This window comes from Notechis scutatus, chromosome 12 (genome assembly GCF_049901735.1).
Source record: "Notechis scutatus isolate UNSWTSFEM ecotype Mainland chromosome 12, rNotScu1.2, whole genome shotgun sequence".
NCBI classification, from domain to species: Eukaryota; Metazoa; Chordata; class Lepidosauria; order Squamata; family Elapidae; genus Notechis; species Notechis scutatus.
This window is the reverse complement of record NC_142020.1, coordinates 3,188,761-3,208,915: the sequence shown is the minus strand read 5'-3', so window position 1 is coordinate 3,208,915 and position 20,155 is coordinate 3,188,761. Positions and strand designations below refer to the sequence as shown.

General features: G+C 48.3%; 1 protein-coding gene across 4 annotated transcripts in view; it reads right to left on the bottom strand.

The window, feature by feature from the left end:
- The window catches only part of GRID2IP (Grid2 interacting protein), a 120,515-nt gene that overhangs the window by 4,550 nt on the left and 95,810 nt on the right, over nucleotides 1-20,155 (bottom strand). For all 4 annotated transcript variants that reach the window (XM_087973120.1, XM_087973121.1, XM_087973122.1 and 1 more), the window contains 6 exons: nucleotides 19,758-19,954; nucleotides 15,862-16,017; nucleotides 10,145-10,231; nucleotides 7,003-7,132; nucleotides 3,534-3,655; nucleotides 371-535 (listed from right to left, as the gene is read on the bottom strand). In XM_087973120.1, coding sequence (XP_087829246.1) covers nucleotides 371-535; nucleotides 3,534-3,655; nucleotides 7,003-7,132; nucleotides 10,145-10,231; nucleotides 15,862-16,017; nucleotides 19,758-19,954 — 857 coding nt within the window. The remainder of the gene's footprint in view (nucleotides 1-370; nucleotides 536-3,533; nucleotides 3,656-7,002; nucleotides 7,133-10,144; nucleotides 10,232-15,861; nucleotides 16,018-19,757; nucleotides 19,955-20,155) is intronic.

Sequence of the window (20,155 nt, the reverse complement as noted above, 5' to 3'; positions counted from 1 at the left end):
GGAAGGAAGGAAGGAAGGAAGGAAGGAAGGAAGGAAGGAAGGAAGGAAGGAAGGAAGGAAGGAAGGAAAGAGATTATAATGAGAGGGAGGGAGGGTCTGAATGAAGTCCTGCCTTAGCACTTGGCTACCACAGATGCCCCTGACACAAGTGATATCGAGCTGGCCACGCCCACCCAGCCACGCCCACCCCAGCCATGCCCCCTCACCCCCCGCATCAAACACAACCTTGATGCGGCCCTCAATGGAATCGAGTTTGACACCCCTGCCCAATCCTGATCCTCCAGGAGCAATGCAAGTGATAAAACAAAATGTTGATCACAGCCCCAACCACGGGGTAACCAAAGTAAAATAAAATCCTGGGGATACTCACCTCAAATTTGCTCATGAACTCAGCAAAAATGCCAAAAAAGTCCTCCGAGGTTGTGGCTTTGGAGTCTTCCCCAAAGAAGGATAAGACTTTCCTGAATTCCTCCATGGCTTTGTGCTGGAGATCATCGAGGGATTGGACGGTGGGATCTGCACTCTCCAGGAAGGCCTGCGGCGGATGGCTAAGGACCAGTGGTGGGATTCAAAATTTTTTATTACTGGTTCTGTGGGCGTGCCTTGGTGGGTATGGCAGGGAAAAGATATCCTGCAAAATCCCCATTCCCTCCCCACCCCACTAACCTGCTTTCCAGCTCTGTTCTCCTATGCAGGGCAACCAAAGAAGACCCAGCCGATCAGCTGAGACTCAATGGGAGGCAGAGAATGGATGGGGTTGGCGGGGCCACTCAGAGGTGGGATTGGCTGGTTCTCCAAACTATTCAAAATTTCCGCTTCTGGTTCTCCAGAACTGGTCAGAACCTGCTGAATGCCATCTGTTTCCTTCCCTGTGTTCCTCTCTTCCTTCCCCTCTCATTCCTCTCTTCCTTCCCCTTTGATTCCTGTCTTCCTTCCAGTGGTGGTATTCCAATTTTTTTACTACCGGTCCTGTGGACATGTCGTGGCTTGGTGGGCATGGCTTGGTGGGTGTGGCAGGGGAAAGATACTGCAAAATCCCCATTCCCTCCCCACCCCACTAACCTGCTTTCCAGCTCCATTCTCCTGTGCAGGGCAACCAAAGAAGACCCAGCCGATCATCTGGGACTCAATGGGAGGCGGAGAATAGATGGGGTTGGCGGGGCCAGCCAGAGGTGGGATTTGCCGGTTCTCCGAACAATTCAAAATTTCCACTACCAGTTCTGTAGAACCGGTCAGAACTGGCTGAATACCTCCTCTGCTAAGGATGGACAAACAGGACCGGCTGGCTTTTGCCCTCACGAAGAAAAACTGACTCTAAAACCTATGGCAGTTCACACCTTCTGACATTCTCAATTATCCAGGTAAGAAAAAAAAAGAGCCAGTTTAGTACAGTGGTTATAAGGCACCTGGCTAGAAATTGGGATACTGAGAACTCCAGTCCCACCTTGGGCATGAAGCCAACTGGGTGATTTTAGGCCGGTCACTCTTTCACAGCCCTAGGAAGGAGGCAATAGCGAACCTCTTGTGAAAATCAATTGCCAAGACAACTGTAGGGATAAATCCAGGCAGTTCAAAACTGTCTTGAAGAAGCAAATCACCCAGCTCCAAAAGCATCCATTATTCTAGAGGGACTTCTCTGATACCAACACCGACACTGCACAAGTGTCAATGGCAACTCATTTGGCTCCTCGCTACAGCTCCAAGCCATGGGCCACTCTACTGTCACTCCAACGGGGGCAGCTCTTGGGGCGAGAGAGGGACAAGCAAAGGCAGCCGTCCCTCCCAGGGGAGATAGGAAAGAGCAGAGATGCTAACCTCAGAGGCGACAACATTCAACTATCCTCCAGCTCCCAATTGGTGACACCTCTCACTATTCACACCACCATAATTTGGTTGCAAAATTAGGAATTTGGGAAACATTCATCTACACCACCACCACCCCTCCAATGAAGGATAGATATTTTCAACACCAGCCTGGGAAAAAAAAAGAAAAGAAATTTCAGCCCAGATGTGTCTTAGAATCATTTAGTGGAGTTTGGGGGGTGATCAATGTGGCAAGGGGAGCAGAAGGACTCTGGGAGATTAATGTTTCTGTTTCCAGATATAAAACTTGCTGGAAACAAACAGCCATTTTATAATAGGAATGAGAAGTGTTTGCCCCCCAAGAAGCCTCCCACCACCATCTCTCCGTTTTGGTCCCTGAAATCTGGGCCCGTCCATTCCAGTGTGAAGAAAGTTAGCACCCACTGCTCTTCCTAGAAGAATGAAATATTCTAGGAAATATTACAAAGGCAGAATATTACACCTCCCTGGATGAGAAAAGGAGAAACATGCTCTTGGAAAGCACCCCCCACCTTTGTTAACAGCCCCAGAAAGACAAAGGACATCTTATCTACAAGACAAAAGATCTTCAGCTCCAGGGTGATGGGATTAGCCCTCACTCAGATCCAAACAAGGACAAAGCCATTATTAAGCCACAATAGGAATTGCCCAAAGCCCCTTCATTACATAACCCAACAAGATTCAACCAAGTCTGGGACACAGACAGTCTACAAGTTTAGCTGCATAGCCCTCTGAGAGTCTGACAACCAATAGGATACCTGCCCTTGCCACAGGAACAGGAAGCTCAAAGGCAAGGCTCAAGAGAGGGTATAAATATATATATCTCTCCACTCCATGTGGTCAGTTGCACCAGGACCATGTGCTTAATGGTTCTGCTCCATTAAACCATCCTTCCAAGTATCCTCCATGTTTCCAGTGTCTTTCTCCCCACTTGGAACTGAGGGAAAAATTATAAGTTACTCTTGTATAATAGGATTCATGGACTAGAAGATTCTCTTTTGCTCTTTCTGATGCTTCTTGTTAACTTCCTCTTTTTCTCTTTCTCTGCATAAACCCCCACCCTATAACCTAAAATGTGTTCAGATACAAGTACAGGATGCATTATTATAATCCTCTTGGAAAACAGGAAGACCTTGGAAAACAAGTAAGATAAGGACATCCATCCAAGGTAAAGCCCCAACAATAAATATAAGATAAGACACCGAAGGACAGGAAACAACGTCATGCTGACCCCAGTTAATAGTTTAGCATATAGAGAAGAAGGGGTGTGTGGGGAGGGCTTCTTGGGCGTGGCGTGTTCTGGGCATGGGTCTAAAAAGTATTGCTTGAATATGGAGGCTTGCTCTTCTTGTACCCAGTCCACTTGGGGAGGGGCTTGAAGGCCCGTTTGCAAACGCTTATTTTCTTTAATAAACCTTTGAATGGTGAACCAGACTTGTTCCTGTGTTGTGAGTATTGAATAATCTGGTTCTTACCTCTCACAGAACTGAACCTAACTGAATATTTCTTCCAACAAGTGACATCCCCCCTCAACTTCCTCTGGTTCTCCAGAAGACCCGAAGATGACCTAGACCTCCCACCTCTCCGTCTAACTTGCTTTTTTCTTTTTCTAGGGGGTGGGTGGGTGGGGTGGATGGCTTCATTTGTGGAATCCATTCTAGCAAGCCCGCCCTTTCTCAGAAAAAGGATACATCCATCACAGGCACAAATCTGTCCTCGGGTGATGAAGGCATCATATTCTGGCAGGCGATTTCAATCTCACGGACAGTGCAATGAAGGTCATTGAGGTCAGCTGTTAACGTTCTCTGATTCACTAAGGAGAGGGGGGGGAAAAACAGTCCGAAATTTCAACAGCTTCATCTTTCAACCACCTTCTTCGCGAAGCAAGGAAAGACCTCTCAATAATAGAATAGAATAGAATAGGGAATAGGGAATAGAATATAGAATAGAATAGAATTATGAAAGAATGAAATGGAATGGAATCTAGAATAGAATAAAACAGAACAGGACAGAGCTGGAAGGGACCTTGACCTTGGAGGTCTTCTGGCAGGAGACCCTATGCCATTTCAGTTAAATGACTGTCCAGTCTCCAGTGATGAAGCATCTACAACTTCTAGAGGCAGGAAGTCCCACTGGTCAATTCTTCTATTAGGAATTTCCTCCTCAGTCCCAGATTGCTTCTCTCTTTGGTTGGTTTCCAGCCATCGTTTCTTGTCCTGGTGCTTCGGAGAATAATTTCACACCCCCCCCTTCTTTGTGGCAGCCCCTCAAATATTTGAATGCTGCTGTCGGCTCACTCCTAATTCTTCTTTCTATCGTGTCACCCCTTCTTCACTGACCCGGCCATCTTCCGTTAAGCAAAAAGCAACAGACTCAAAGGCTGCTTACTTCTCAGGACAGCTAGTCCTTGACTTAAAACCATCCATTTAGTGTCCATTCAAAGCACTTCACACTTATGACTGTTACAGCATCCCCATGATCACGTGATCAAAATCAGACAGCTGGCAACTGACTCACATTTATGACGGTCGCAGTGTCCCAGGGGGTTGTGTGATCCCCTTTTGCAACCTTCTGTCAAGCAAAGTCAATGGGGAACCAGATTCACTTAACAACCAGGTTACTAAATTTAACAACTGCAGTGATTCACTTCACAAATAGCAACAGCACTTGGACTTATCTACCGCTTCACCGGGTTTTACAGCCCTCTCTAGGCGGTTTACAGAATCAGCCTCTTGCCCCCAACAATCTGGGTCCTCATTTTTACCCACCTTGGAAGGACGGAAGGCTGAGTCAACCTTCAGCCAGTCAGGATCAAATTGCTGACTGTGGGCAGAGTTAGCTTGCAATACTGTATTCTAACCACTGGGAAGGAAGGAAGGAAGGAAGGAAGGAAGGAAGGAAGGAAGGAAGGAAGGAAGGAGGGAAGGAGGGAAGGAAAATAGCAATAGCACTTAGACTTATATACCGCTTCACAGTGCTTTTACAGCCCTCTCTAAGCAGTTTACAGAATTAGCCTCTTGCCCCCCAACAATCTGGGTCCTCATTTTACCCACCTCGGAATGATGGAAGGCTGAGTCAACCTTGAGCCTGGTGGGATTCAAACTGCCAAATTGCAGGCAGTTGGCAGTCAGCAGAAGTAGCCTGCGGTACTGCACTCTAACCACTGCACCGCTGTAGCTCAGTACATCCGTCCTCAGGCTTTTCAGGGGTTGCCAAACACTTCTGTGCCACCCCTGCCCCTCCAACCACAGCAGACTTTGCCAGCCTCTCACTCAGACTCACCTGCAGGACAAACTGGTCCCTGAGTAGGGGCAGGCAGAGTCACCTACTGGAGAGGACAGCAAATCATTTGCTACCGTCAGGAATGTTTCTTAATCTCGGCCACTTTAAGACCTGTGGACTTCAATTCCCAGAATTCCCAAAAGGCAGCCTGGGGAATTTACAACCACATATATCGTTTCTGAGGTTGCCATGGTTGAGACTATTGTGCTGGAGGAATGTTGGCATGTCTAAGATGAGACAGGGTGGAGGACTCATAGACAGACACTGGGATGCGTCTCTCTGGTGAGTCTGTTTCTCACTATGGAAAGGCCCTATTTTGTTTATGCAAATTGGATGGTGCAATGGTTGCCCTGTGGCAGTGTTTCTCAACACTTTAAGACACGTGGACTTCAACTCCCAGAATTCCCCAACCAGCTATCAGTTGCAGCCCCCGGGTCTTCAAGTGGCCAAAGTTGAGAAGCAGTGCCCCTATTGCATGGTCTGGCTATGCAATGGGTAACATTCCCAAAGTTTTTTTGGGTGAAACTATGAATGGATTGTTGGTTTTTTTCTTTCTCACAAGACACTTTGGGCAGATCCTGTGTATCCTGTGAAAATAGCTTCTATGATTAAGCCTGTGAAGCTTCTTCGATTTCAGGCAATTTCTCTTTGTAAATTCAGCTGGGTTTTTTCCCCCTTTTTCTCCATCTGAGTTTGAAGGCTGAAAATGAACTAGACTACATGTCACCTGTTGAGTCATCCTTCTGGAGATATTTCTAAATTGCCTTCAACAATGATGAGGCTTCTAATGTCCCGCCTGGATTGCAAAGGTTGGGATAAACTCAGAACTGGAACTGCCTTGAAATTAACCTGCGTTGAATTGTATAGCACAGTCAAACAACAGCACAGGAAATTATTTTTGACCTTCTGTATTATGCCATGAAGTGTTTACGATAATGTTTATGTCATAAAATATTGTATGAAGTTTGCCAAACTCCACAGGGGTCACGACTCCCAGATTTTGGGTGCATTCTGCAAGTTAGCCCATATGATTCAGCCTTCCAACCTTCCAAAGTTGATAAAATGAGGACCCAGGTTGTTGGGGGAATATGCTGGCTGGAGAAGGAAGTCCCTAAGGGTTAAAGTTGCCAAGATTAGAGGCCTCTTGGACAATGACAAACTGGTCAGGGAGAGCATGGAAAGGGGAAAATTGTAACCTTTGCACAGAAATATTCAGATCTAGCCTTTCTTTCGCTGCAACCACTTAACCTTAGTAAAAGAACCTATCAGTTCAACCAAATGGAGTCGAGGGTGTTTCTTTCCTAAGAACCTAAGCAGAGGCAGGCCTGACACCAGACCAGTGTATTAAACAAGCTATGCTTGTCGGGGAATTCTGGGATTTGAAGTCCACAAGTCTTAAAGTTGCCAAGGTTGGAGACACTTGCTGAAAAGCACTATGGGGCAGTAAATAAAGTCTAAGTGCTATTGCTATTGTTATTCAGAAATCGATCTGCCCTGAAGCAAGTCCATCTTGAAGTACATAACCACATCAAACATCAACACTGGAAATATTTTATAGCATATCATACTTTTTTACAAACTGTTTTAGGGTAATTTTTGTCATAAAATGTTGTCTAACATTTGCTAAATTCCAATTCCTCAAGGGGCCATGGGTCTCAGATTTTGGACGCATTCTTCAAGTTAGTCTATTTGAGGTACTTCGGTTCAAAAGCCATTGCCCTACAATGCATCATTTCACCCAGTTAAGGATTATGGGAACAAGAGTTTTGGTAGTACGTAAATGGACAGAACTGGGAGACCCACAGATTCTTTCCATCCCTGTTTCCCTCTAAACCAAGTGATGTCAGGGGGGAAAAAGGCCCATCGTTTGTGATTTACCTTTGGCAGCATGTGGCACTGTGGGCAAATCCCTGGCAAAGCCCAGGAGCTCTGGGAAATGTTGGCTAAGTGATTTGGCAAGAATATGCAGAAACGTGGATTTCCCATCGACTGTTTTCGTTGTGTTCAGCTAGAAGAAAGTCGAAAGAGAAAAGCAATACTGATGAGTGACAGAGTAATTCCAGCCCATACTGTGCTGGTTGTTGGTCAGCTCAAAAACACGGCCCATCATTGCAACAGAAAAGATTCTTCAGAAAATGAACACGCTTGTTCATAATTGTTGGGTTCACACAACAAAACTAACCCAGCCTCATTATTTTCATTTGTTACCCTGGTCAACTTTCTCTGCTACCAGTTGGGGTTCACAAGTGGGTTCTGTAACAGCAATCCTCAAAAGCTCTCTGCACAGCTGTCCCAAGAGACCTGGTGGAGCCTTCTACATCATTGATTCAGTTTAAGATCCTTAGATTTATTAGATTTACATGGTTGCCCGTCTCGTGTACATTAACTCGGAATACAGAATAACAGAGTTGGAAGGTAGCTTGAAAATCTTCTAGTGCAACCCCCTAGGGGCTCAGGCAGGAGATCCTATACCATTTCAGACAAGTGGCTGTCTAAAGGTAAAGGTTCCCCTCGCACCTATGTGTCAGTTGTTTCCGGCTCTCAGGGGCAATGCTCATCTCCGTTTCAAAGCTGAAGAAGAGCCAGCGCTGTCCGAAGACGTCTCTGTGGTCATGTGGCCGGCAGGATTAAACTCCGAAGGAGCACGGAATGCTGTTACCTTCCCACCAAAGTGGTCCCTATTTTTCTACTTGCATTTTTACCTGCTTTCGAACTGCTAGGTTGGCAGAAGCTGGGAGAAGCAACAGGAGCTCACTCCATTACACAGCACTAGGGATTCAAACCGCCGAACTGCCGACCTTTCTGATCGACAAGCTCAGCGTCTTAGTCCCTGAGCCACTGTGTCCCTAGTGGCTGTCTAGTTTCTTTTTAAAAACCTCCAGGGTTGGAGCACCTACAACTTTTGGAGGAAAACCGTTCCACTGATTAATTGTCCTAACTGTCTGGAAATTTTCTCCTTGCTTCTGGATTGCTTCTCTTCTTGTCTCCTTCATTCTAGGCTCTAGGGTTTTAAAGCTGGCTGGATCCAGGGGCCGAACAGCATTTTAGCAGAAAAGGAGAGGTTACCACTGTGCAATTTTTGGCAAAACGATAATTAGGGACAACTTTTTTAAATAACAAAAAATAATCTCTATTCCTACACCCAAGAATACACTGCTTTGATACTGGGAGAACAGATTTCTCCATCAGGCTGACTGAGAAGGCTAGCAGGGATCCAAGGCCCGATGGCCCCCAATCCTCCTGCCATGAGGGCTACTACAGGAAGCAGCGAATTTGGTGCTTTCCAAGACAATTGGACCCAATTTTCAGAAAGGGTCAGACACAAGTTCAAGATGACCCTTTGAGCGCAAATCTCCCTATAAGTAGTTTGCCACTAATTGGCCCAAGAAGGAAGAAGGCAGAAACCTGGAAAATTAAACCCTTCCACACTCATTGACAAATCCCCTTTTTTCCCCAAGTGAAAAAAAAACAAGGTTTTCTTCAAGCTGCCAAGAACATGCATTCAGCTTCCGCAAACCATTTTGCAAACCCGTAGGGGAACATTGCCTCTAATGTAAATCACCAGGCAGTAATTCAGCAATTTGGAAATGATTTGGAAAACGTGCTTTGGACCTGTTGAGAGCCCAGCGCCTACCTGGATCATTCATTAAAGTCGCCTGGTTGCGTTTAGGCTGAAAGTGGCTGAAAACAGGATGCAGGGGCTTTAAGAGCTGCATTCACATTTGCACTATTTGAAGTTACAAGATTAACCCAAGAAAGCCAAGGGTGCAGCCGTGCAGTGGTGGGATTCAATTTTGTTTTACTACCGGTTCTGTGGGCGTGGCTTGGTGGGCGTGGCAGGGGAAGGACACTGTAAAATCTCCAGTCAGGGGTGGTATTGGCCAATTCTCCGAACTATTCAAAATTTCTGCTACCGGTTCTCCAGAACTGGTCAGAACCTGCTGAAGGCCACCTCTGCAGCCGTGACTCTCGAATCAAAGGAAGCACCTGGATGTTTTTCACTGGCTCCCTCTGCTCCGAGTCACCTCTGAATCCTGCAGGATTTCAGCTTAGAAGGCCTCCTGCAGCAATCTGCCAGGAAAAAGGGGTGCGGGGGGGGCCTCCTGCGGTCCCCCACACCCCATTTTTTACCTGGACGGCCTCTTGCAGCATTCTGCGAGCCAAAACGGGGCACAGGGAGGCCCCTGTGCCCCGTTTTGGCTGGCAGAGGCACCGCGGGCTGGTCCTTTATTATTTCCAGGTCAGCCCCATGGGCCAGATCTAAGTACCCCACAGGCCGGTTCTGGTCCATGGGCCTTGAGTTTGACACCAGTGCAATAGACCAATAAGGAGCACAGTGTATCTGGATTTTGCACAGACCTGACTAGTCTAGTCATCGGAGGAATATAAATATTAATTAAAGTGGAGGGCCTGAGAGAAATTTAACCTTTTTGGTTCACCCCTTTCTTGCATCCTTATGCAAAGACTTTGCTCTCTGGAGAAAGCCCTAAAGGGGGGAAAGGGGGAAGAAAAGAGGGGAAAAAAAAGAGGACAACCAGCAGTAGAAGAGATGGGGTGGGATTCTGCCATTCTTCCCGGTTCGGCCAAACCAGTAGCTTCGAAGATCATCTGGGAGTGAACCAGTTTGCTCCAACGATCAGCTGCTGGGCCCACCTAGCGACCCAGGCTCCATACTGACCTTTATTTCCTGCTTTTGATGCTCAGCTCCATCGCGCGGCACAGCAGATTGCCGCGCGTCAGCTGTTGAAGACACAGGGAGAGCGCAGGGGTGCAGGAGGAGGTCAGTAGGAACACCTCTTCACGTGCAAAGCATGCCCACCAAGTCACACCCACCGAACCGGTGGTAGCACAATTTGAATCCCACCACTGTTACAACAGCGATGGATGCACCACTGAGAGGCCTGAAGGAGAAGGTCTGGAGGAGAGGATGGGGTTGCTAAAAGCTTGATGACACATAAATCAAAGTCCCCTCTTTAACCCAAGGAGAGCATCCATCTAGCCAGGTTTGGAGGCCACTTACCTCTGTGAGGAAGTTGATTTTAAAGCTGGTTGTTTTGTTGGTTTGGGGTTGCCCATGGTTTAGGTAGTTGCCCATGGCCAGCACAAACTGCAAAGAGAGTTTCTGGTGAACCACAGATCAGAGAAAACCATCCATTAGCTCCCATTTCTGCCCTATCTATTGGTACTGAATTAACAGGATTCCGTCCTGGTTCACACAACAGATAGAGACCTGCTGTATACATTGCACGCACAGGATTTGGGCCTGTCACTCAGCCTACGCAAAAGCCCAGCCACAAGAGGCTACCTCTACGCAGACTTTTACACACTAGAAACGAAGAGCCTGGGATGATTCTCCTGCCCCAGAAAAATCGGAACTGTAAAGAGACTCGGTGGCCATCTAGTCTATCCTCTGTATCTGTTGCTCACTCCAGATTGCACTGTACCTTTTCCTTTTTGCCTGGAGGGCTGCACACATGCACACAGAGGGAAATACTGTGAATTTTCACAAAATCAGTCAATTGTGGCTTACACAATCAAACTGTCTGGAGTTTGCATGACACACCATGCCAAGAACTCACCATGCAAGCTAAGTTTGCACAACATGCAGGCTGAAACACGGATGGCTAATATGAGGCTGAGCACACCCACACAACCCAGGTTGTGTCCCAAAGGTGCTTTTTTTCAGGAGACAGCGGGACTTCCTTGTTTTTTCTTTTGAAGACATTTCGCTTCTCATCCAAGAAGCTTCCTCAGCAATGTCTGGATGGTGGGGAAGGGAAGGGTTTATATTCCTTGCAGGCAGCTGGTCATTTGCATCCTTTTAGAGGGTTGTTGAGGCCAGTTGAAGGTTTACTTGTATCCCCGGGGTCACCTGAGTGGTGCTCCTGGTTGCTGTAGTCTGGCATTTTTTCCCCTCTGGAAATCCCTTCCTACTCCCACACCATTCAAAGGGTGTTCATCCCAGATTGTTTAGCTAAAAGTCTGTAGAGATTCTCAGTCATCCAGGCCAGGTGCTTTTTTCAGGAGGCAACTGGACTTTCTTGTTGTTGTTGTTGTTGTTTTTAAGACGTTTTGCTTCTCATCCAAGAAGCTTCTGCAGGTCTGACAGGATAGTGGAGAATGGAAGGGTTTATATAGGAGCGTCACTCAGGTGACCCCGGGGATACAGATAAACCTCCAAACGACCCACTAAAAAGGATGCAAATGACCAGCTGTCTGCAAGGAGTATAAATCCTTCCCTTCCCCACCATCCAGTCAAACCTGATGAAGCTTCTTGGATGAGAAGCGAAACGTCTTCAAAAGAAAAAAAAACAGAAAGTCCATCTGCCTCCTGAAAAAAGCCCCTTTGGGGACAACCATGACCTGGAGGACGGAGAATCTCTACAGAATCCCAGGTTGTGTTTTGTGAGGATAAAACTGCACAGCATGACCCTCCTTCAACTGCAGGAGGAGGCGAGGGACAGTGAAGACCATTCCTAGATCAGAGAGAAGGTACAGGTAGTCTAGTCCAAGCATTCATTTATCAATGGTTCGAAATTACAAACAGTGCTGGAAAAAAAGTGTCTTAAGATTGGCCCTTACACTTAAGACCGTCACAACATCCCTGCAGTCATGTGATTAAGATTTGGGCGCTTGGCAATTGGCATGTATTTCAACAGTTGCAGCAACCCTAACCCTAACCTGGGGTCATGTGACCTTGCCGCCTTGCCAGCCAGCTTCCAACAAGCACAAGGTCAACTCATAAAACATTCCTAGGCCTGTTTTAGTAGTTGCCATAAAAAAGGGGGGGAAAGGAAGGAAATCTGGAAGAGCAGTGAAGTGTTTGAAAGCGAAAGTACATTCCAACTCTTTAACTTTAAAAGATTGTAACTAGACTACCAGAGCTTTTCCACGCGAATATATTTAATTGGAGAACGTGAATGATGGCACATATATTTAATTGGAGAACGTGAATGATGGAATGTGATGAGCCTGTGAAGGTGCTCAATTGGAGAATCTGGTTTAGGAGACACCCCGGGGGGAGGGAGATGGGGAACAGGGTCACAGGGGACTGTAAATGACATATGCCAGAGTTGGCTTCATACAGGGCAGTGCCAGTATGTCGCCTCTAATGAATCCATTGAAGTTGGTTGAAGTTTGGCTCGAGAATCACGATTTAATTAGGGTGATTGCTGGAATCCTGAGAGCAAGCCAACTCTGGCATACACAGGCAATGGGGAAGCTGGATTCACTTCACAACGGTGGCCAAAAAAGTTTATAAAAATCAGATGCAATTCACACGGACTGCATCCCTAAGGGAAAGCTGGCAGAGTTTCCCCAGTTTTCTGCAGCTCTCACACTGCCATCTTCACTGGGGGTGCACTGAGTGACACTTCGGGAAGCAAACGGGTTTTTCCAGGGTGGAGAGAAGGGCCCCAAACCTCCCCCTCCCCCTCTGTCCTTGGCCCCTGGGAGTGGAGCAGAGAGCATGGTCGCTGGTGACCGGTTCTTGGATCGAGGCTGGCAGTGGGGGAGCCCCAGTCCTGGCATGGCCCCAGAGCTGAGACAGTTTCTCTCCTGTTGACACTGCCACCACTTCTGGCGTGGGCAGAATCCTTGTTTGCTTTCTTCCCAAGGCAGAAGAGGGGTCAGCAGTGCAGGCTGCTGCCCTTCTTAGTTTTGCCAACGTAGCATATTTGGGGGCCGTGATGCAGAACAACCCTCAAGATTTTTTACAGATTAATAGTGTTGGAAGGGACCTTGTAGGTCATCTAATCCAACCCCCTGCTCAAGCAGGAGACCCCAAACCATTTCTGACAGGTGGCAGTCCAGTCGCTTCTTGAAAACCTCCAGGGATGAAGCTCCCACAACTTCCGAGGGCAACTTCTGTTCCATGGATTGATTGTTCTCCCTGTCAGAAAATTCCTCCTTTTTTCCAGGTTGAATCTCTCCTTGATCAGTTTCCATCCATTGTTCCTTGTCTGGCCTTCGGGTGCCTTGGAGAATAGCTTGACCCCTTCCTCCTCTCGGGGGCAGCCCCTCAAATATCGGAAGGCTGCTCTCCTGTCTCCCCTGGGCCTCCTCTTCACTATGCCCAGTTCCCACGATCATTCATTGTACGTTTTAGCCTCCAGTCCCCTAATCCTCCTGGTTGCTCTTCTCTGCACCCTTTCTAGAGTCTCAACACAACACAAGATGTTGTGTGAATCCAAGCGGTTGCTCAGTAGATGCTTGGAAGGCCTGGTGGATCACTCATAGAGGTGGTTCTGGGAGGAGGGGGCAGGGCCCAATGTCCCCCTACATCCAGAGGGCCCCAGGGTAGGTTGCCCGCTTCACGCTTCCATACAAGCCTCCAAAGGATGCCATCGCTTTCTGGGAATCCTCAGAAGCTGGCCCAGGTTCAGAAGGCACTGAAGAAAGACCCGATCAGGAGTCCCTTCGCTGCTGAGTCCACCACTAGAGAGCCCGGTCGGATTCCATGCCATGCACGTGAACCGCTCAGGGGAGCTCCATGTCTGCTGAACTAAGGAGGACAGAGAGCCTCAGGGCTGGCCAAGCAGCACGTCTCCTCTGCTAACCCTGAGTTAATTGATAGCCAGCCAAGGAGGGAGCTGTTAACCAGGTGTCCTTTATGGCGTTTTGAGTGGGTGCAAGGTGCCATTTGGAGCCTGTGCCCTGGGGGCCAACTCTGGTTCCTGGTTAATGCATGTTCTGAAGCTGCAGGGTGGCTTCTCTTCAAAGGAAGATGGCTTTGAGGGGTTGCAGTCAATCAAAATACAGCTGGAGGTCTTCTAGTCCAGCCCCCCGGCTCAAGCAGGAGACCCCATACCATTTCAGATAGGTGGCTGTTGAGTCTCTTCTTAAAAGCCTCCAGTGATGGGGCATTCCCAACTTCTGAAGGCAAGCCCTTCCACTGGTTAATTGTCCTCCCTGGGAGGAAGTTTCTCCTGAATTCCAGGTTGCGCCTCTCCTTGATTCGTTTCCATCCATTGTTTCTTGTCCTGCCCTTCTGGCGCTTTGGAAAATAAGCTTGATCCCCCCTCTTCTTTGGGGCAGCCCCTCAAATACTGGAATAGTACTACCATGTCACCCTTAGTCCTTCTTTTCTCTAGACTAGCCATATCCTATTCCTGCAGCCATTCTTCTTATGTTTTAGTCTCCGGGCCTTTGATCATCTTAGTTGCTCTTCTCTGAACTTTTTCCAAAGTCTCAACCTCTTTTTTGTAATGTGGTGACCAAAACTGGAATGCTGTATTCCAGGTGTGGCCTTACTTTGTAAAGGGGTACTAACACTTCACATGATTTTGATTCTGTGCCTCTGTTTATACAACCGAGGATTGTATAAAGCAGGGTGTCCAACCTTAACAACTTTAAGACTTGTGGACTTCAACTCCCAGAATTCCTCAGCCAGCTTTGCTGGCTGAGGAATTCTGGGAGTTGAAGTCCACAAGTCTTAAAGTTGCCAAGGTTGGACACCCCTGGTATAAAGAGAGGCGATAACTCTAGTTTAGTTCAATTTAGTTTACTTTATTGTCATTGCACCTCATACAACGAAATCCAAAACCATCTTCAGTGCACATCATGATCATGGAAAATAAACACAAACACACATCCTTCACATTCTATACAATTGAATTGAAAACCCCCAACACTGCACTATATACAGTGGAATTCAACAAAGCTACTGCCCTGGGATAGAAGCTGTTTTTCAGCCTATTTGTCCTTGTTTTTATTATTATCCTGTACCGTCTGCCAGATGGTAATCGTTTAAAAAAAGGGGTGCCCAGGATGAGACGGATCTTTGAGGATGTTTTGAACAGGAGGGGAAAAGCAGAAGCCCCTCTCTGCTTTTGGCTCCGAATGGCTTTTTTGTACAAGGCATTGGGCCCTCTGGGGCCGTGTGGTTTACTTTGCATGTTAGAGGGAGTAAGCACAGCCCAGTTCCCACAAATAAGGGCAGCAGCTCCATCAGTCTCCCTTTTACTTTGTAGGAGCATCTCTGGAGACTGCAGGGATTGCCCAACAGGCAGGACTAAAACACAGGACCCATAACCGTGGTGAGTGCGGGCAGAGAGAAACCAGGACCATAGGAAACCCCCTACCCAGAATTCTAGCCCTCCATGGGCTCCCCTCCTTGTGGGGAAGGGCCAAGCTCCCCACCTAAGCCATCCTTCAGCATCCCCTCCACTGCCATGGGCACCTGCCTGCAGGAGACAACAGAGCTGAGCTACGAGGCGCTTGGCCTCCAACTGGCACCTTCTCCACCCACCTGGCCTCTGCTGGGGGTGGGAGGAGTTGAAGACCAAGAGATGAGAGGGGCCTCCCTCCTTGTAGAAAAATCAGGAGTTTTAGAGATAAAAGAAGTGAAAGGAAAATAAAAAGAGCTACAAAGAATTGCTAGCAGCAACGTGCAGATGTCAGGGGTGGGGGGAGGGAGGGAGAAAGACACAGAGAGGGGGGAGAGGGAGAGAGGGAGGGAGAGGGGGGAGAGAGAGAGGAGAGGGAGAGAGGGTGGGAGAGGGAGAGAGAGGGAGAGAAAGGGAGGGAGAGAGAGAGAGAGAGAAGGAGGGAGGGGAGGGAGGGGAGAAACACACAGAGACAGACAGACAGACAGACAGACAGCAGAAGTTCGAAGAAGAGGCAGCCGGTGGGACTCTGTGCCCTGAAAGTCTGGGAACTGCCAACGGGTGGCTGAGTAAAAGGGAACGGTGGCCCTCTGGTGGCCGCTACTAGGAACAAGAACGTTGTTTGACCAACCTCCAATATTTTGGCCAGTTTCTTGCTGTTCTTCAGCTCCAGGGAAGCATTATAGATGCACTCGCAGCTGGCCGTGATCTCCTCCGCCTTCTCCTGCAGGGTTGTCTTGAAGTGAAGGCTGCACAGGCGGGTTTTATATTCAGGCACCAAAAGCATCTGGGAGAGAAGGAAAAGAAGGGACAAAGGAAGACCGTCACACCTGAGGCGACCTAAACATCCACACGCTCCTTGAGATGGTTAACAGGCAATTCTGGGAGTCTGGAGCACAAGGAGGACATTTTACCCTCAGGACATTTCGTAACCTTGTTTGAACCTGTTGGAAGAAATATCCACCTGGTTCAGTTCCAAGTGGGGAGAAAGACACTGGAAACATGGAGGGGGGTTGGAAAGAGGGTTTATAGGTGGACAGGACCACCTGGGTTTTGAGGTCCTGGGCAGCTGAACACGTAGAGTGGAGATTGATTATTTATATCCGGTCTTGGGCCTTGCCCTTGAGCTTCCTGTTCCTGTGCAAGAAATATATTCTATTGGCTGCTGTCAGGCTCCCATGGAGTTATGCAGGAGTCATAGCTGAGGTTGTCTGAGATAAGTTTAGTTGAAGTTGCTGGATGGTGCCATGTCCTCAGGTGATTTTGTAATGCAGTGAGCTCTGCTGATAGATTATGTCTTGAAGGGTCATGTCTTAATCCCAGCATCCTAGAGCTGAAGCAGTGGTGGAATGCAACCAGTTTGGACCGGGAGGAAAAAAATCCCTGGACTAATCGGCCCTCCCTGCCGCCTCTGCGCTTTTCTCTTCTTTATCCTCTCAGCTGGCTGGCGCTGCGGGTCTCAGCTGGTGTGGGGAAAGCTGTGCGCCAGCGATAGGCAAAGCAGGCCCACCAAGCCACGCCCACCAATCCACTGGAAAAACCATTTGAATCCCACCACTGAGCTGAAGATCCTGTTTGTAGATAGGCTGCCCCAGTCCTTCTCAAATGGCACCCAATATCTGCTGGAGGCAGGGATATATCTGGGTCCTCATTCTGTGTTTCTGTCTCCCTTAAGATTTCTATTTCTCTTTTAGGAGAAGTATAATATTCTGCCTTTTTAATATTTCCTAAAATATTTCATTCTTCTAGGAATGAAGCTCTAGCTGGTAAGAAGATGACCCTGACCATAGGTAGTGAATTCATGGCCTGCAAAGGATTCTTCTTCCTTTTCTAACAGCTACATATTAAAAAAAAAAAACATGAAAGTCCTGCAGGCCACACCTTGAACAATTGCCCAAATCTCTTCCTTGGACCACCCAAGAGCTCCCATCGTCTCTTCCAATCTGACGTTCCTCTTCCAGGAATTCCGCAAAGAGCAACACTTTTAACAATGTCCACAGTGGGGCGTCAAAAAGGCAGGGTAGCAAAAGCTGAGCCAAGGATGGATTGGGGGAACCCCGTTTAGACTTTTCTCCTAGGGTTACATCAAGGGTTAATCTGCTTTGACATTCATCTGGGCATCAATTTACAAGAGGCACAATGCAGCTAGTTCAGGTGTTTAAATAAGGGGCTAAACCTGACACATTGGCTGTTCCATGTTGGAAAACAGGGTGACCCCCTCTTCTTTGCGGCAGCCCCTCAAATATTGGAAGACTGCTCTCCTATCTCCCCTGGTCCTTCTCTTCACTAGACTAGTCAGGCCCAGTTCCTGCAACCGTCCATCATATGTTTGAGCCTCCAGCCCCCTCATCATCTTGGTTGCTCTTCTCTGCACTCTTTCTAGAGTCTCAGCCTCTTTTTTTTATACTGGGGTGACCAAAACTAGGTGCAATATTTTAAAAATTTTTATTACTAAGGCTTTATAATGCTGTACTAATACTTTTATAAATTCCCCAATTATTGGCAATAAACTGTATCTTAGATTAACAGAGTTGGAAGGGACCTTGTAGATCATCTAGTCCAATCCCCTGCCCAACCCACCCACTCACACCCACCCACACTTCCTGTGATCTTGATTCTCTCCTTCTCTTAGTGTAGCCTAGGATTGCATTGGCTTTTTTGGCAATTAACTCAAGATATTTTGAGCAGTGGTGGGATTCAAAATTTTTTAACGCCGGTTCTGTGGGCGTGGCAGGGGAAGGATACTGCACAATCCCCCTTCCTTCCCCACCCGACTAACCTGCTTTTCAGCTCCGTTCTCCTGGGCAGGGCAACCAAAAAAGACCCAGCCGATCAGCTGGGACTCAAAGGGAGGCGGAGAAGAGATGGGGTTGGTGGGGCCAGTCAGAGGTGGGATTGGCCGGGTCTCCGAACTACTCAAAATTTTCCACTACCGGTTCTCGAGAACTGGTCAGAACCTGCTGAATGCCACCTCTGGTTTTGAGGTTAACTGGAGGGGTGATTCTGGCCAGGTGCCTTTTAGCTACCCAACTCCCATTTAGCCTAGTGAGTCTCATTGTGGTCTATAAATCTGCTCATGAAGTCTTTAGGTGGCCTTCTTAAGTGTGTCCTGCAAGCACAAGGACTGTTTTGTTTATACGCATGCTTGTTAAACAAGCACATCTTGTCCAACACAGCCTGCACCACATTTGCTAGAGCCCCACATTCATCTTGGTTTATCCTTGGGTTGGTGAGTTGGGTTACTCCAACACCAATCACCCCAAAGAGGTTTTCCACGGACAATACCAATAGCACTTAGACCAGGGGTGTCAAACTCAAGGCCTGGAGGGCTGGATCTGACCCGTTGGGTGCTTAGATCTAGGCCACGGGACTGCCCTGGAAATAGTGAAGGACCGGCCCGCGATGCCTCTGCCTCTGACTGAGGGTTGCAGGAGGTCATTGCAGCCAAAAACGGAGCTTGGGGGAGTCCCTTTTCACTGGCAGAGTGCTCGAGCCACCACAGGTGCCCCCAACATGAGGGGCTGCCCACCTTGGCCACACTCACCCTGGCCCAGAGGTGGGATTCTACCAGTTCGCACCTATTTGCTAAAATCGGTTGTTAACATTCTAAGCAGTTTGGAGAACCGGTTGTTAGAGGAAATTACTGGCCTAATCCTGTAAGGAAGGCAGGAAGGAAACATTCTGGTGTTGCTTACAGAAACTGCCTCTCCGTTAACCCTTACATTCTTGGCTGGGCTAGACTTCCTGTCTCAGGAACTTCTCTGGAGTTTTTTTCCCCTCCTTTGCTGGTACTTTGCCTGTGTGGAGTGACCATTCAAAGTTACAATGGCACTGAAAAAAGTGACTTATGACCCTTTTTCACACTTACGACTGTTGCAGCATCCCCACAATCATGAGAGGCCAGGCAAGGAGATGCGTGCCTCGATGTGAGTGATATTGAGTTGGCCACACCCAGTCAGTCACATGACCACCAAGCCATGTCCACTCAGTCACATGACCACCAAGCCACGCCCACCAACTAAGCCACACCCACAGAAACAGTTGTTAAACAATTTGAATCCCACCCTTGCCCTGGCCCCGAGGACAAACACAACTATGATGCAGCCCTCAACGAAATCAAGTTTGACACCCCTGACTTAGACTTATATCTAAGTCTAAGTCTCTGCTTCACAGAGCTTTTACAGCCCTCTCTAAGCAGTATACAGAGTCAGTCTATTTGCCCACAACAATCTGGGTCCTCATTTTACCCACCTGGGAAGGAGGGAAGGCTGAGTCAACCTTGAGCCTGGTGAAATTCGAACTGCAGAATTGGTGGCAGCTGGCAGGCAGCAGAAGGAGCCTGCAGTACTGCACTCTAACCACTATGCCACCGTGGCTCAATGCGCCCATCCTCAGACTTTTCAGGGGCTGCTAAACACTTTTGCGCTGCTCCTGAAACACCCCCCCCCCCGCCAAACTGGACCTCTCTCACCTCTCAACCCCCACAGCAGACTTTTCATCACATCCCGGCATCTCACTCGGCCTCACCTGCAGGATAAACTGGTCCGGCTCGCTCAGCTTGCTGGGGTCGCCCTGGTAGCTGTGGAAACGCTGCACCTCCTCGGCGTCAGGTGCAAAAAGCAGCAGCTGCTTGATGTGCGTGGCTTCCAGGCGGTCGCTCTCCATGCTCAGGAGGATCTGGCGCAGCTCGATGTGGGAGAGTTTGAGGTGCGCAATCAAGATGGCTGGCCGGAGGACGAGAAGGCGTCAGCCAGGATGCTGGGGTGAACTTTGCCGAAGCGGCTTTGGTTTCTCGGCCGGGACCGGCCAAGACCACAAGGATTCCCACCCACCCCCATCCAGCAGGGCAGCACAAGGTCTCAAGGGTCCCCCCTGCCCAAATGATATTCTGAGGGCGATGATACTTTCTGCCACAGACCTGTTTA